General features: G+C 39.4%; 1 protein-coding gene across 8 annotated transcripts; it reads left to right on the top strand.

Annotated features, from left to right (window-relative positions):
- The first annotated feature begins 447 nt into the window (after positions 1-447).
- Positions 448-8,450, top strand: LOC123608199 (butyrophilin-like protein 1). 8 transcript variants are annotated; one of them, XM_045497829.1, is made up of 10 exons: positions 448-650; positions 1,276-1,412; positions 2,373-2,723; positions 3,325-3,606; positions 3,746-3,946; positions 4,544-4,564; positions 4,655-4,676; positions 4,860-4,891; positions 6,671-6,697; positions 7,392-8,450. In XM_045497829.1, exons 1-10 carry the CDS (start codon positions 628-630, stop codon positions 7,904-7,906), a joined length of 1,611 nt encoding a protein of 536 aa, XP_045353785.1. In that variant the 5' UTR covers positions 448-627; the 3' UTR covers positions 7,907-8,450. The 8 variants fall into 8 exon arrangements, with proteins under 8 accessions (XP_045353785.1, XP_045353784.1, XP_045353783.1 ...); XM_045497828.1 differs by having other exon boundaries at positions 1,264-1,412; XM_045497827.1 differs by having other exon boundaries at positions 448-762; positions 1,334-1,412.
- The last annotated feature ends 4,062 nt before the right edge of the window (positions 8,451-12,512 follow it).

The raw sequence follows: 12,512 nt of genomic DNA, 5'->3' as shown, positions 1-12,512 counted from the left end.
GGAAAGAAACGCCTTTTGAGCACATTCTATGTCTGGGACTGTACAATTGTGTTATTATTTCCATGTTACTTTAGGGAGCCCTAAAGTTTTTGGATATACAGCCCTAAGTTCCTCAGAGTACAGAGCCCTCCATTTCCGACCTCTTGTTTTCCCCTGCACAGCTCAGCATGTGGCTTCCAGTGTCATTTGGGGTGTGATAGGAGGAAGCCTGTATCTGTGGTTCTTGTTCTCTTAATCAGTTAACTTTGTGAGTTAAAAATTGGGATGACCAACATCCCTGAATATCACACAGGAAAGGGATTCTCCCTCCCTGAATAATGTGATTTCAGCCCTTTGCAGGTAGGAAGACGTGAGCATTTTTGACCAAAGCACACCTTAGACTTCCTATCATTTTATATCTTAGCCCAGTCCAAAGTCCCCTAGGATTAATTCTATTACCTCTAGTTTTCAAAGTAACAGGAAGAGCTGCAGGCAGGCTGTGACTTCCTCATTCGACTCCTTCTAGGAGAAGCATTCACCTGTCAGCGCCTCTTGGCAGCTCCATTTGCCCCCCTTCCTAAGTACATTTTCCAATCCAGGGATGGGTTAGAAACCTGCTGCTCCCAGCACCTACAGCCACACCTTTGGATGCTGACCACAAGAACAACCAGGTACCAATTGTCTCTGGAGCTGGGACTTGTAGTTGCACTGAGGAGATCAGGAGTTTCCAGGAAGCCCCTGGCTCAATCTGGATGTGAGAAAGAAATGTGTGGTGATATGGAGGTGAGTTTGTGGGAAATATGGATCCCAAAAACAAAAGGGCTTGAGCTCCAGGTCACATGGAGAGAAAACTCCTTTCTCTTTCTGGAGTTAAGCCACAAGTGTATTTGTGGTCAAACAAATAAATAAATGTATGAATGAATCAGTGAATAAATGCAAGAAGGAGGAAGTTAGATCGGCTAATAGGAGTGGACTAATTTTGTGTCTGCTTTCATTTCTCAAAATGAACTCAGGGTTTTTAATTTCAAGAGAGCTTTGGTGAGAGGATGAGTCCATAGATAAACAAGAGAACCCCCAGGGCACAAGAGAATGGTTTATAGTTTCTCTGCTGGAGAAACAGTTGGTTTTCAGAAAGAAGAGAGGGAAGGAAAACCCATTGGGGAGGGGTTGGAATTGGTAGTGGTCTGTCAGGAATAACAGCCAAAAAGTTGTGTATGAAAGTAAATCTTTGAACAGGGGATTTTTTTTCCCTAAAAGCCTTCTTCCTGCTAACTTACTTACCAGCTTCTCCTACAGAGTACTTCTTCCTTGTCAGAGTGAATATTTTGTGCTTTTACTTTCTGTTCTGAAGAAGATGGTGGGCTCTCCTGGCTATTATGCTGGCTTCCTCCTTCCTGTCCTCCTTCTCCAGGTGTCTACATGGTACTCAACAGGTCAGTGTTCTCCCTCAGGCTTTTTATTTATTGGCTTGTTTTCAATGGCTCTTCTCAGATGATGAAAATACTTGGTCATTCATCAGTCGCCAGTGTATCTCTTCTCAAAGGCAGTCAATATTGGGGGAAAACCGTGACTGTGTTCACACTAACAGAATGCTGGAAAGTTCTGGCCAAGAATGGGAGTGATCTGTGTATCAACACCCCTTATTACTTTGGGTAGACCTTAAAAAACTCATAGCTATGTTTATCTAAATCTTTATTGAGTATGGGTGATTTTAGCTTGCTTAATTTTGATGTAATTATCAGTTAAAAACATACTTTATAATGTTCACACTGCCAAGAAAACGCAAGTCTGAGCATAAAGAATTTGGACTCAGGATCTCTGGGCTCTATCTGGTTATGACGCTTGACAAAAATTTTTTTTTCTGGGACTTGAGTCCTTCCATAAATACGAAGGTCCCTCAGGAAGTTTTCAGACTCCAGGTTTATAGACAAACCAGGCATGAGTTTACAATAATGATATTTTTTTGTTAATATCTCTAATTTGATGTCAGTTAGGCAGGGAGTATTAAAATGTTTCATCTCTATACATGTTGATTCAGCAATTCTACAAGAATTTATCATAAAGAAAAGCTCTTCCTTGTGTATACGTATATATGTATTAAATGGGGGAAACTGGGTGGCTCAATGGGTTAAGCTACTGACTCTTGATTTCTTCTCTGGTCATGATCTCACAGTGTGGAAATGGAGCCCCAAGTCAGGCTCCATGCTGAATGTGAACCCTTTTGGGATTCTTTCTCTCCCTCTCTCTCTGCCCTCCTGCTTGTATGTGCACATGTGTGTATGGGCACACATGCTTTCTCAAAAAAAAAAAAAAATCTTAAAAAAAAGAAAAATGCAGTTGGGGCTTTTGTCTCCCCCTCACTCATTCCCCCAATCTGTCTGATTTTCATGCAGTGTCCGGGTTTTCTGTAAAGGGACCGGTTGAGCCAATCGTGGTTCTGCTAGGGGCAGATGCCACTCTGCCTTGCCAGCTGTCCCCTGAGCAGAGTGCAACCCACATGCACATCCGGTGGTACCGAGCCCAACTCTCCCCTGCTGTGCTTGTGTATCAGAATGGACAGGAACAAAGTGGGGAGCAAATGCTGGAATACCGTGGCAGGACAGAGTTGGTGAGGGACTCCATCAGCACAGGGGGTGTGGCCCTGCTCATCCAACATGTCCGTTCTTCTGATCATGGCCAGTACCGGTGTCGTTTTAAAGATGGTCACAGTTCCCAAGAAGCCGTTGTGGAGCTGCATGTTATAGGTATGTCAACTTGGCACAGAAGTGTGCATCATGGTGTAAAGCAAAGAGAAAAATGAGGACATTTGGATTCCTAACGTGGCATTTCTTATGATCTTCCATATATTGATATTGATATGCTAATTTACCTTGCAGGATATCAGTTTCCTAAACTATACAGTGAGGATATGACTACATACTCTATTCACTTTTAAACACCAAAAAGGGCAATATTTTTAGGGTTGTTTTGGTATCCTAAAAGACTCCAGAAAATAAACTAATATTAATTCAGATCGGTACTGACACGCTCGGACATTAGTAGAATTTTATACATTCAGTAGGAAAAGACAATTTATAGAATTAAACTCCTTCTATAGCTTTAATTGTACCTGTTTTTTCCTATCTGTGAAATGACCCCAAAGCTTTCTTTTCCAAATATAGTGCAAAGGCATCAAGTTGATTTCAAAACTGAATCACAGTTTGGCCTAACACTCACTACGAGAGGTTTCTTGACCTCTGAGCTTCAGTTTGCTCATCAGTCTAGTGAGGGCACTTTGGCCTTCGGCCTTAGGGGCTTCTAAACCCCAAGGACCACAGGCCTTAGGAACATGCCTTCTCTCCTCAGGGTTGGGCTCTGTGCCTCGTGTTCACATGATGGGGCCCGAGGATGGTGGGATACGAGTACTGTGCTCTGCAGAAGGCTGGTTCCCAAAACCCAGGGTACAGTGGAGTGACATGATGGGTGTGAAGCTACAGTCTCTCACTGAGTCTCACACCCAAGATGAAGATGGGCTCTTCCATGTGGAAGCATCTCTTGTGGTCACAGACAGCTCTCTGGGCAATGTGACCTGTTCCATCCAGAATCCCCTCTCTGGTCAGGAGAAAGTGTCAGCCATCTTCCTCCCAGGTGAGTGAGGCACAAACCCCAAGGCAGAGTTGAGGTGTGGGGAGGAGAGGGAGGGGGGAAACAGAGTTGAGGGAGCCTTGGAGAGAGGGCAGGATAGCCTCTAGGCTAGTCTCACTGTGTCTTCACATGCCTGTGTCAGAGCCCTTCTTCCCCAGGATGTCTCCATGGAAGGCAGCCCTGGTTGGGACAGTCCCTGTGCTGGTACTCCTCCTCACTGGGATCAGCTACATTGGCTGGAGAGTACACCAAGCCAAAGAAAGAGAAGTAAAGAAAAGGAAGAAAGAATCCCAGGAAAGAGATCAGATGGAGAATGAAAAGGAATTGGCACTTAAGGCGAAAGGTAAATTGGAACAGCAGGACAAATCAGATGTTCATGGAAGAGCTGGGGGTATAGGTTGTATAATGTACATGGGAAAATAAAAGGTTGCCAAGAGATCCCAGGGAAAATACAGGGTACCAAGAATTCCATAAAGCTGGGAATCCTATGGAAAGGAGAAAACCATGTGGGAAGCTTGGAGATTTGTGGGCAGTGATCATCAGGCCTCTAAGGTGGGGCTCCTCAAACCACACCATGCCCTTCATGCATCTGTACCCAACCTATGCTGCTGTTTCTCCTTGTGGAAATGTCTTCCCCCATCTTCTCCTCCTATTCTTCCTTCGAGAATAAGCTTCTGAAGAACCTAAAAATTCTTACCTTCTCATGAAGCATAGGCCCTCCTTCCTCAGTGACCCCATGACATTTCCCATGTAACTTTTCTTAGCACTTGTCATTTTTAGATTGTCATTTCCTAGCACTTGTCAAGATTAGATTGCTAATCCTTCTCACCTACTTAACTATGGGCCCTTAAGGGAAGGCCACATGGAATTGATTCAGCTACTCCATGAACTCAAGAGCAGCTAAAACCCAGTTTGATGGATTTTTTATCTCTTCTTTCAGAGAACCTCAAGAAAGAACTTGGTGAGTCTTGCTTCTTCTCATGTCCTGTATAGAATTTGCTCCCCTGTCGACATCTGTTCTGGGTCTCTCACTGAATATCATTTCTTTCAGAACAGCGAAAGTCACTATACCATAAAGGTAAGCAACTGGGTTTCCCACACCACTCAATGTTTTGATGTCCAACACTTTCTAAGCTCCCTCTCCTCAGAGGGAAAGACTGAAAGATTTAATAGTGATTGGTGGAAAAAAATAAGGGGAAAGGAGAAGAATGTGAGGCTCCGGATGTCTCGGTTTGCCTTAACTGGATTTGTTCTGTTTTAGTTTGGAAGAAGGCCCTGCTGTATCCTGGTAAGTAACTCTCTGACTTAGATCTTTCCATGAGCCTCTGATATTCTGAGTATAATAAGCAGAGACATAAACACACACAAGCACACATCCACTTGCAAGTTGTGAAGATTTATTTGGTACCAATCTATAGTATTTCGTAGTTGGGAGCTCAAATGTTCAATTATTTTTCAGAGCTAAAGAGAAATAACTGTTGACTGGTAAATTCCAAATGACTAGAGAGGATTTGACATAAATTGTTAACCTATCCACAATGGAGAAGGAAGAGAAAGAATTGAGAGCGATTTTGATGAGATTTAAGAAGAATAAAGAATATCCTATATTATATCAGCACTCTTATACTGTGAATAAAGCTCAAAAGAGAAGATAATGTTACATTTCACATTTGGAGAAAAAGATATTATGATTTTATTTATTTTACTGTAAATAAAGAAAGTAAAGTTCAGTACACAAGAACAAGGTTTAAGTTTGAAAACAATCTCTCAAAATATTTTAATATTATTTGTAAAAATATGTTTATCTGGTAGTAGAGGGAACTGGCTATTTTATATCTTCTAATACCTGTGCCCATGTACTGTATGTGTTTAAGACAGTGTATGTGCATATGTAATACAGAGTTAGACCTCAAAAGCATACTAGGTCATTCCTTAAACATACAGTTGTGCAATTTTTATATGCCAGATATTGTGTTAGATGTTGGTGCGTAGCCATGATCTCTGACCATTTAGAACTTGAATGGTCTTAAACTTGGGGTGGGAGGGGTGAGTAAGCTAACAACCAGGCAAATGCACACAGTCTGGTAAATGCTTTGGTAAGAGAGGATCAAGAAGCCCCTCCCAAAGGCTAAAGTCAGGTAAGCAGTTTCTATTAAGAGCTTTCTTTCTGGAGCTGCTTTAACATGTTCCATGATTCTACAAGAGAGAGCAAAGTATAGTATAGTAAGGATGAAGATATGTGGGTTTTAGTTCCAAATATATCAGTTAATTACAGCTGAGGAATTCAGTCATTTTTGCTTTCTTTACCTCAGCCTCCTTATTTCTAAGATGAAGAGATTGGAAAACATGATCACAGATGTCCTTCTTGACTCACATATTCATTGATTCTGTATATAGAGTACTACCCTTCTTAGAAGAGATAGGTCAGTGAGAGGCCATCAAGAATTATGGATAAGTTCTTATCTGCCTATTGCCCCAAGACGCTAAGAGAATATCCAATCTTTAAATAAAATCATAAATCTTATCATAAGAGAAGTGGTCCCAGGCAGAAGCAGATGTAGTTCTATCCCCATGAGAAATCTGTCTCTGGAGAAAAATATTAAAAATCTGATTACAAGTGTCCAAATAAAAGAGCTTAGTTTAAAAACCTTGGTCATAAATTTAACTCTACTCTGAAGTGGTCATAGGCTGGGAAAACTCTAAAACAAACAAAACAAAACAAAACAAAATAAAATATACAATGACATTTCATAATTTTCATCCTCAGTGAGGAGTGCCACAAAAGTCTTAGGTGCCTAGGACACTAGACCCTGCTCCAAGTGTTCTCCAGACTTATTTCTGCAGCATCAGCTCAATTGAGGGGATTGTTTCTAATCTGAGACAGCAGGCAGGAAGTACATCCTTTGTCTTGTACTTTCTGGACACTGCTGTTGTTCAAGGGGCTCAGCAGAGGACGGAAAGAGAGCTGAGAAGAGACAGCAATGATCCAGGAGAGGAAGTGTGTATCTCATCTTCATTCTGTGGGTATGCTTCCATCACAGTCTCAATTTGTATTGCTCTTTTACAGACTGGAGGAAGGAACAGTTCCAGCCTGGTGAGTGGCTCTTTGTTTATTTTTCTGACTCCTTTCCAACCTACCTGAGGGTACCCTGTTTTTCCCTCCTAACATTACCTCCTAGTTGAAAAGACAGAAGTATGATTATTCTGGTAAAGAGAAGCAAGAACATGAAGATCATTAACTGTTGGCCTGAACTGAAAATTGCTGCTGGGATTAGCTACTCTGGTTGCATTTCTGCTTTCATATAATGGCCACGCTTTCTCATCTCTGTGTGTGTATGTGTGTGTGGTGGGGGTTCCACTTGGTTCTGAACAGAAATTGTAGCCCCTGTTGAGGAGATCCCCAACTGAGTAACAAGTGCTCAAAATGGTGAGAGTAACTCAACTCTTCTTTTTAAAGAGGTCAGCTGACATGGAGTCTGTTACTAATTGAAGAACATGGTTCTAATTTGTAAAGAACATGGAAAAACACTATTCTCAAGTAAACACTACAAGTCTCAGCTCATTCTGGCACTCTGCCAAGACATTGATAATAACATAGGTAATATAAGAAGAGATAAGTAAATTGCACCCAAGGTGAGAGCACTCCACAGCTCTACCTCTCCCAGTACACACACATTCAGGGGATAGGTGTTCTTTCACTACTTGATCCTGTTTTTCCAAGGTTTTGCTTGCACAACTTTCTGAAATATATAATGTTGGCCCTTCCCTTCCCTTTTCTTTATCCTCAGCCACTGTGACTGTAAATCAGGAAATCTTTCATCAGAATAATTCTGACCCAGAGAGAAAAGAGAACTTCAAAGAGGAAACACACGATCTGTCTCTCAGGGATAAGCAAGGAGACTGCAACCTTATCACACTGAATCAGCAAGACTTCACCTCAGGAAAACATTACTGGGAAGTGGATGTTAAGGACGCTGATGAGTGGACTCTAGGCATTTATGAGAATCCCACAGACAGCAGGGAGTTATCCAAAGATCTACAAAATAAGAAATTCAGAGTCTTAGAGAAGAAAGGATGTGAATACAGGGCTCTCACCTATTGTCTCCAAAACATTTCTCTGCAAGAGTGTCTCTTGATAAAAAAGTGTCCACAAAAGATTGTGATTTTTTTGGATTATGAGGATAATGACATTTCTTTCTATGACATGACTGAGGGTACCCACATCTTCTCCTTCACCCAGACAACTTTCTCTGGGTCACTCTATCCTTACTTCAACCTTAAATCCATGAAGCTCTCCTTATAGGTGTAATATTAAGTGACTTAGAGGAAGAACCCATACTGTGAGGATAATAGCCCATTCTCTGTAAACTCTAGATTGCTAGGGTGTTTTTTTTTTTAAGTTTGTTTATTTATTTTGAGAGAGAGAGAGAGAGAGTGGGGGAGGAGGATAGAGGGAGGGAGAGAGAGAGAGAATTTCAAACAGGCTCCACACTGTCAATGCAGAGCCTGATGCAGGGCTTGACTTCACGAAGCATGTGAGTGCCAGAAGACCATGACCTGAGCCAAAGTTAGATGCTTAATCGACTGAGCCACCCAGATTACAGTTCTGATGGGTGACCTCAGGCTCACTGATTATGAGGCCTCTTGGCCTGAAGGTCCATGAGTCCCTGTGACCAGAGTTTCTGACTATATCCAGCAGTGTTTCTGAATTGCAGAGAATCTTTTTGTTGTAGTTGTTATTGTTATAAGTGCTGTTTATTGCTTTATATTTAATATATCACAGACTGATAATTTTCTAAAACAAATTATTGTAAAAATGAAGTCAATAAAAAACATGCATACAATTACAAGTTGTAATTATTGTTAGATTCAACATTCTTAAAATTTCTCTGTCAATTTACTCTAAATGTTAGAAATACTCTATTTCTATATTTATCTTGTAAAGAAGTGGTAAGAAACAGTTAATATAGTTCACTGGTGTGTGAACCATAATTTAAGTAGCACTTCTAAAGCAGTATTCACAGGAGTAAAAGTTAGATAAACCTCTTCACATTTCCCATTGCAACACTGAATAAAAGTGACAAAATAGTGCTATTTTCAAATGCTGAAGGAGAAAAGTTAAATTATAATTTGATGCAAGCTAAGCTATATCTTAAATGCAAGGATAATTTGAGGAAAGAAAAAATAAATATCAATCACAATCCAATTCTAACAAATGTGATGATGTCAACATGATAGCAGTCTGGGAAAACTAATGCAGTGAGAGCATATTGAAGTATTTATCTTATTAAAGAAAGAGAGAGACATTTTATTACTGCTTTGCCCAAGATATTAATAAGGGAAATAACTATATATTTTGGGGAATTCTAAGTATAGACACCAGCAGAGGTAAGGAAAAGGCCTTCTTCTCCTTCCAATCAAAACTGTCATATTAAAATGAAATGACTAGAGGAAACAATAATTAGTGTTTAAATAGGGTAAGAAGAGAATGTGCTCCTGTGAACTATACTGAAAAACCTGGTAAATTCTGTGGATATGGAGTAGAGTACCCAGAAGAGTCTTGCCCCAGTGGCAGGGAATAATTAGACCTAAACTGATCCAATACTGATGAACAAACCTTAAAAGCAAAGCTCAAAAGGATCAAATTATTTACAAGTATCTAACTTTATTCAAGACTAGAGTTCAGGTTAAAATTCACAGCCAATCAAAAATTACGAGGCTTGGAAAGAAGCAGGAAATCCAACTCATAATGAACAGAAAATCAATAAATTAAAAGTGACATGGAACTGATGAAACTGTTAGAGACTTAACAGACAAGGAGAGGGGCGCCTGGGTGGCTCAGTCGGCTAAGTGGCCGACTTCAGCTCAGGTCACGATCTTGCAGTTCGTGGGTTCGAGCCCCGCGTCGGGCTCTGTGCTGACAGCTCAGAGCCAGGAGCCTGTTTCAGATTCTGTGTCTCCCTCTCTCTCTGACCCACCCCGTTCATACTCTATCTCTCTCTGTCTTAAAAATAAATAAACGTTAAAAAAAATTAAAAAAAATAGACAAGGAGATTAAAACAGATGTTGTAACTATATTCCAGATATTTAAAAAGTTCACTGTATTCTAGATATTCAAAAAGTTCACTAGAAATATGCATTTAAAAGAAAGACCCAAATTCAAATTCTTTAGTTGGAAAAGACCATGAATGAGATGAAAATTACATTGGCTATGACTGGCAGCAGATTAACAGTTACAGAAATAAATGATTAGTAAACTTGAATAAATAAAAATGGAAACGATCCAAAATAAACCGCACATTTTTTAAAAGTATTTTTTAAATAGTATCAGTGAGTTGTGGGAAAACTTTAAAGGACCCAATACAAAGGCAATTGAAGTTTTTGAAAAGAAGAGAAGGGAGGACAGAAAAAGGATTTGAGAAAATAAGAGCCAAATATATATTCTAAATTTGATCATTATAAACTCCAGATTCAAAAAGCTGTCCTAGTCTGTTTGGGCTGCTATAACAAAAATACCACAGACTCAGTGACATACAAACTACAGAAATTCATTTTTCATGATTCCGGAGGCTGAGAATTCCAAGATCAAGGTGCCTTTAGGTTTGGTGTCTAGTGAGAGCTAGTTGCCTGGTTTGTAGACGGTTGTCTTCTCACTGTGTCTTCACATGGTTGAAGGGATTATGGAGCTTTGTGGGGTCTCCTTTTTAAGGACACTAATGCCATTCATAAGGGCTCCACTCTCATGTTTTAACTGCTTTGCAAAGGTGGAAATACTAAACACCATCATCACTTTGGGGATTAGGCTTCAACCTATGTATTTTGGGAGAACATAAACATTCATTCCATAGCAAAGTTCAATGAACTCAAAGAACAAAAATACAGAGAATATATAGCATATGCAAATCAAATTGCTTAAAATCAGAGATTTAAAGATGCCAAAGTAAAAAAAACTAAATTATGTTCAGAAAAACAAAGATAAAGATGACAACATATTTCTCATTGTAAACAGTGTAAGTGAGAAACATGGAAAAAATATATATCATCAGAATAGCATTTAATACCCAGTGAAAAATTTTCAAAAGCAAATGTGAAATAAAGATGTTTTCATTCATAGACAAGCAAAAAAAAGCAATCATCACCAGCAGACCCACACTACAAGAATGGTAAAAGCAGTCCCTTTAAACAGAAGGAAAATGGTAACCAATGCAAATTTGTATCTATACAAAGGAATTAAGAGCACCGGAAATGGTATCTGTATAAGGAATTATAAAATGATTTCTTTTTCTTGTTTAAAATTTTTAAAAGATAAGAGACACTTTAAACAAAAATAATAACAATGAAGAATGGGATTTATAACAGAAGAAAAAATTTATTGTATGACAACAAGAGCACAAAAACCAGGAGGGAGGACATGAAAAAATACTGCTGTAAGTCTCCTACTAGACATGAAGTAGTATTAACAGCATTTGAGGTTAGAACGTTGTAAGTTAAAAGTGAATGCTATAAACTGTGAACATTCACTAAAATAACAACAAAAGACAGTTATTAAGCCAGAAATGGAAATAAAATGAATCATTAAAAAATAATCAGCTTGGGGCACCTGGGTGGCTCAGTTGGTTAAACATAGGACTCTTAGTTTTGGCTCAAGTCATGATCTCACAGTCTGTGAGTTTGGGCCCCATATCACGCTCCATGCTGACAGCAAGGGACCTGCTTGGGATTCTGTCTCTCTCCATCTCTCTCTGCCTGTCCCCTGCTCACGCGCTTATGCTCTCTCTCTCTCAAAATAAAATTAAAGATGTGGTTTATATATATAATGGAATACTACTTGGCAAAAAGAAAGAATGAAATCCTGCCATTTGCAGCAACGTGGATGGAACTGGAGGGTATTATGCTAAGTGAAACAAGTCAGTCAGAGAAATACAAATATCATATGTTTCCATTCATATGCAGAACTTGAGAAACTTAACAAAAGACCATGGGGGAAGGAAGGGGGAAAAATAGTTACAAACAGAGGGAAGGAAGCAAACCATAAGAGACTGTTAAATACAGAAAACAAACTGAGGATTGATGAGGGGTAGGGGAGAGGGGAAAATGGGTGATGGGCATTGAGAAGGGCACTTGTTGGGATGAGCACTGAGTGTTGTATGTAAGCGATGAATCATGGGAATCTACCCCCAAAACCAAGAGCACACTAAACACACTGTATGTTAGCCAATTTGGCAATAAATTATATTAATTTTTTTAAATAATCAGCTAACTCAAACAGAAAGAGGAAAAAGTTAATGTAGTATAGATAGAACAAATAGAAAATAAACAAATGATAGACTTGAACCATATCAATAATGACATTAAATACAAAGGCAGATTGTTGGGTTGGTTAAGAAAGTAAATCCCTGGGGCACCTCAGTGAATCAGTTGGCTGGGCGTCCGACTACGGCTTGGGTTAGGGTTCGTGAATTCGAGCCCTGTGTCAGGCTCTGTGATGACAGCTCAGAGCCTGGATGGAGCCTGCTTCAGATTCTGTGTCTCCCTCTCTCTCTGCCCCTCCCCCGCTAATGCTCTGTCTCTCTCTGTCTCTCAAAAATGAATAAACATTAAAAAAAATTAAAAAAAAAGAAAATAAATACCCAAATATACGCTGACCACAAGAAAAATAAATATAAAAACACAAATAGGTTAAAATTAAAAGGATGGGAAAAGACATATTATATAAATATTAATGAAAAGATAGCTGGAATGGCTCTATTAACATTAAAGTGGATTACAGAACAAAGGAAGAATATTATCCAGGATAAAGAAGGCCATTCTATAACATTAAAGGGATCAATTCATCAAGAGAACATTACAATACTAAATGTTTAGATAATAATAATCATTTGCAGTAAACAAACAATACATGATGAATA

The sequence above is a fragment of the Leopardus geoffroyi genome, chromosome B2 (genome assembly GCF_018350155.1).
Source record: "Leopardus geoffroyi isolate Oge1 chromosome B2, O.geoffroyi_Oge1_pat1.0, whole genome shotgun sequence".
Classification (NCBI taxonomy): Eukaryota; Metazoa; Chordata; class Mammalia; order Carnivora; family Felidae; genus Leopardus; species Leopardus geoffroyi.
The sequence above is the reverse complement of the archived record's forward strand: the minus strand, read 5'-3'. Positions and strand labels throughout refer to the sequence as shown.

What these genes read in the sequence shown, in the direction of transcription:
- LOC123608199 (XM_045497826.1), top strand. Translation starts at nt 628, where the DNA reads ATGCTGACCACAAGAACAACCAGGTACCAATTGTCTCTGGAGCTGGGA. An exon ending in GTCAGCCATCTTCCTCCCAG is followed by an intron (nt 3,607 to 3,745) that starts GTGAGTGAGGCA and finishes TGCCTGTGTCAG; the next exon opens with AGCCCTTCTTCCCCAGGATG. An exon ending in GAACCTCAAGAAAGAACTTG is followed by an intron (nt 4,565 to 4,654) that starts GTGAGTCTTGCT and finishes CATTTCTTTCAG; the next exon opens with AACAGCGAAAGTCACTATAC.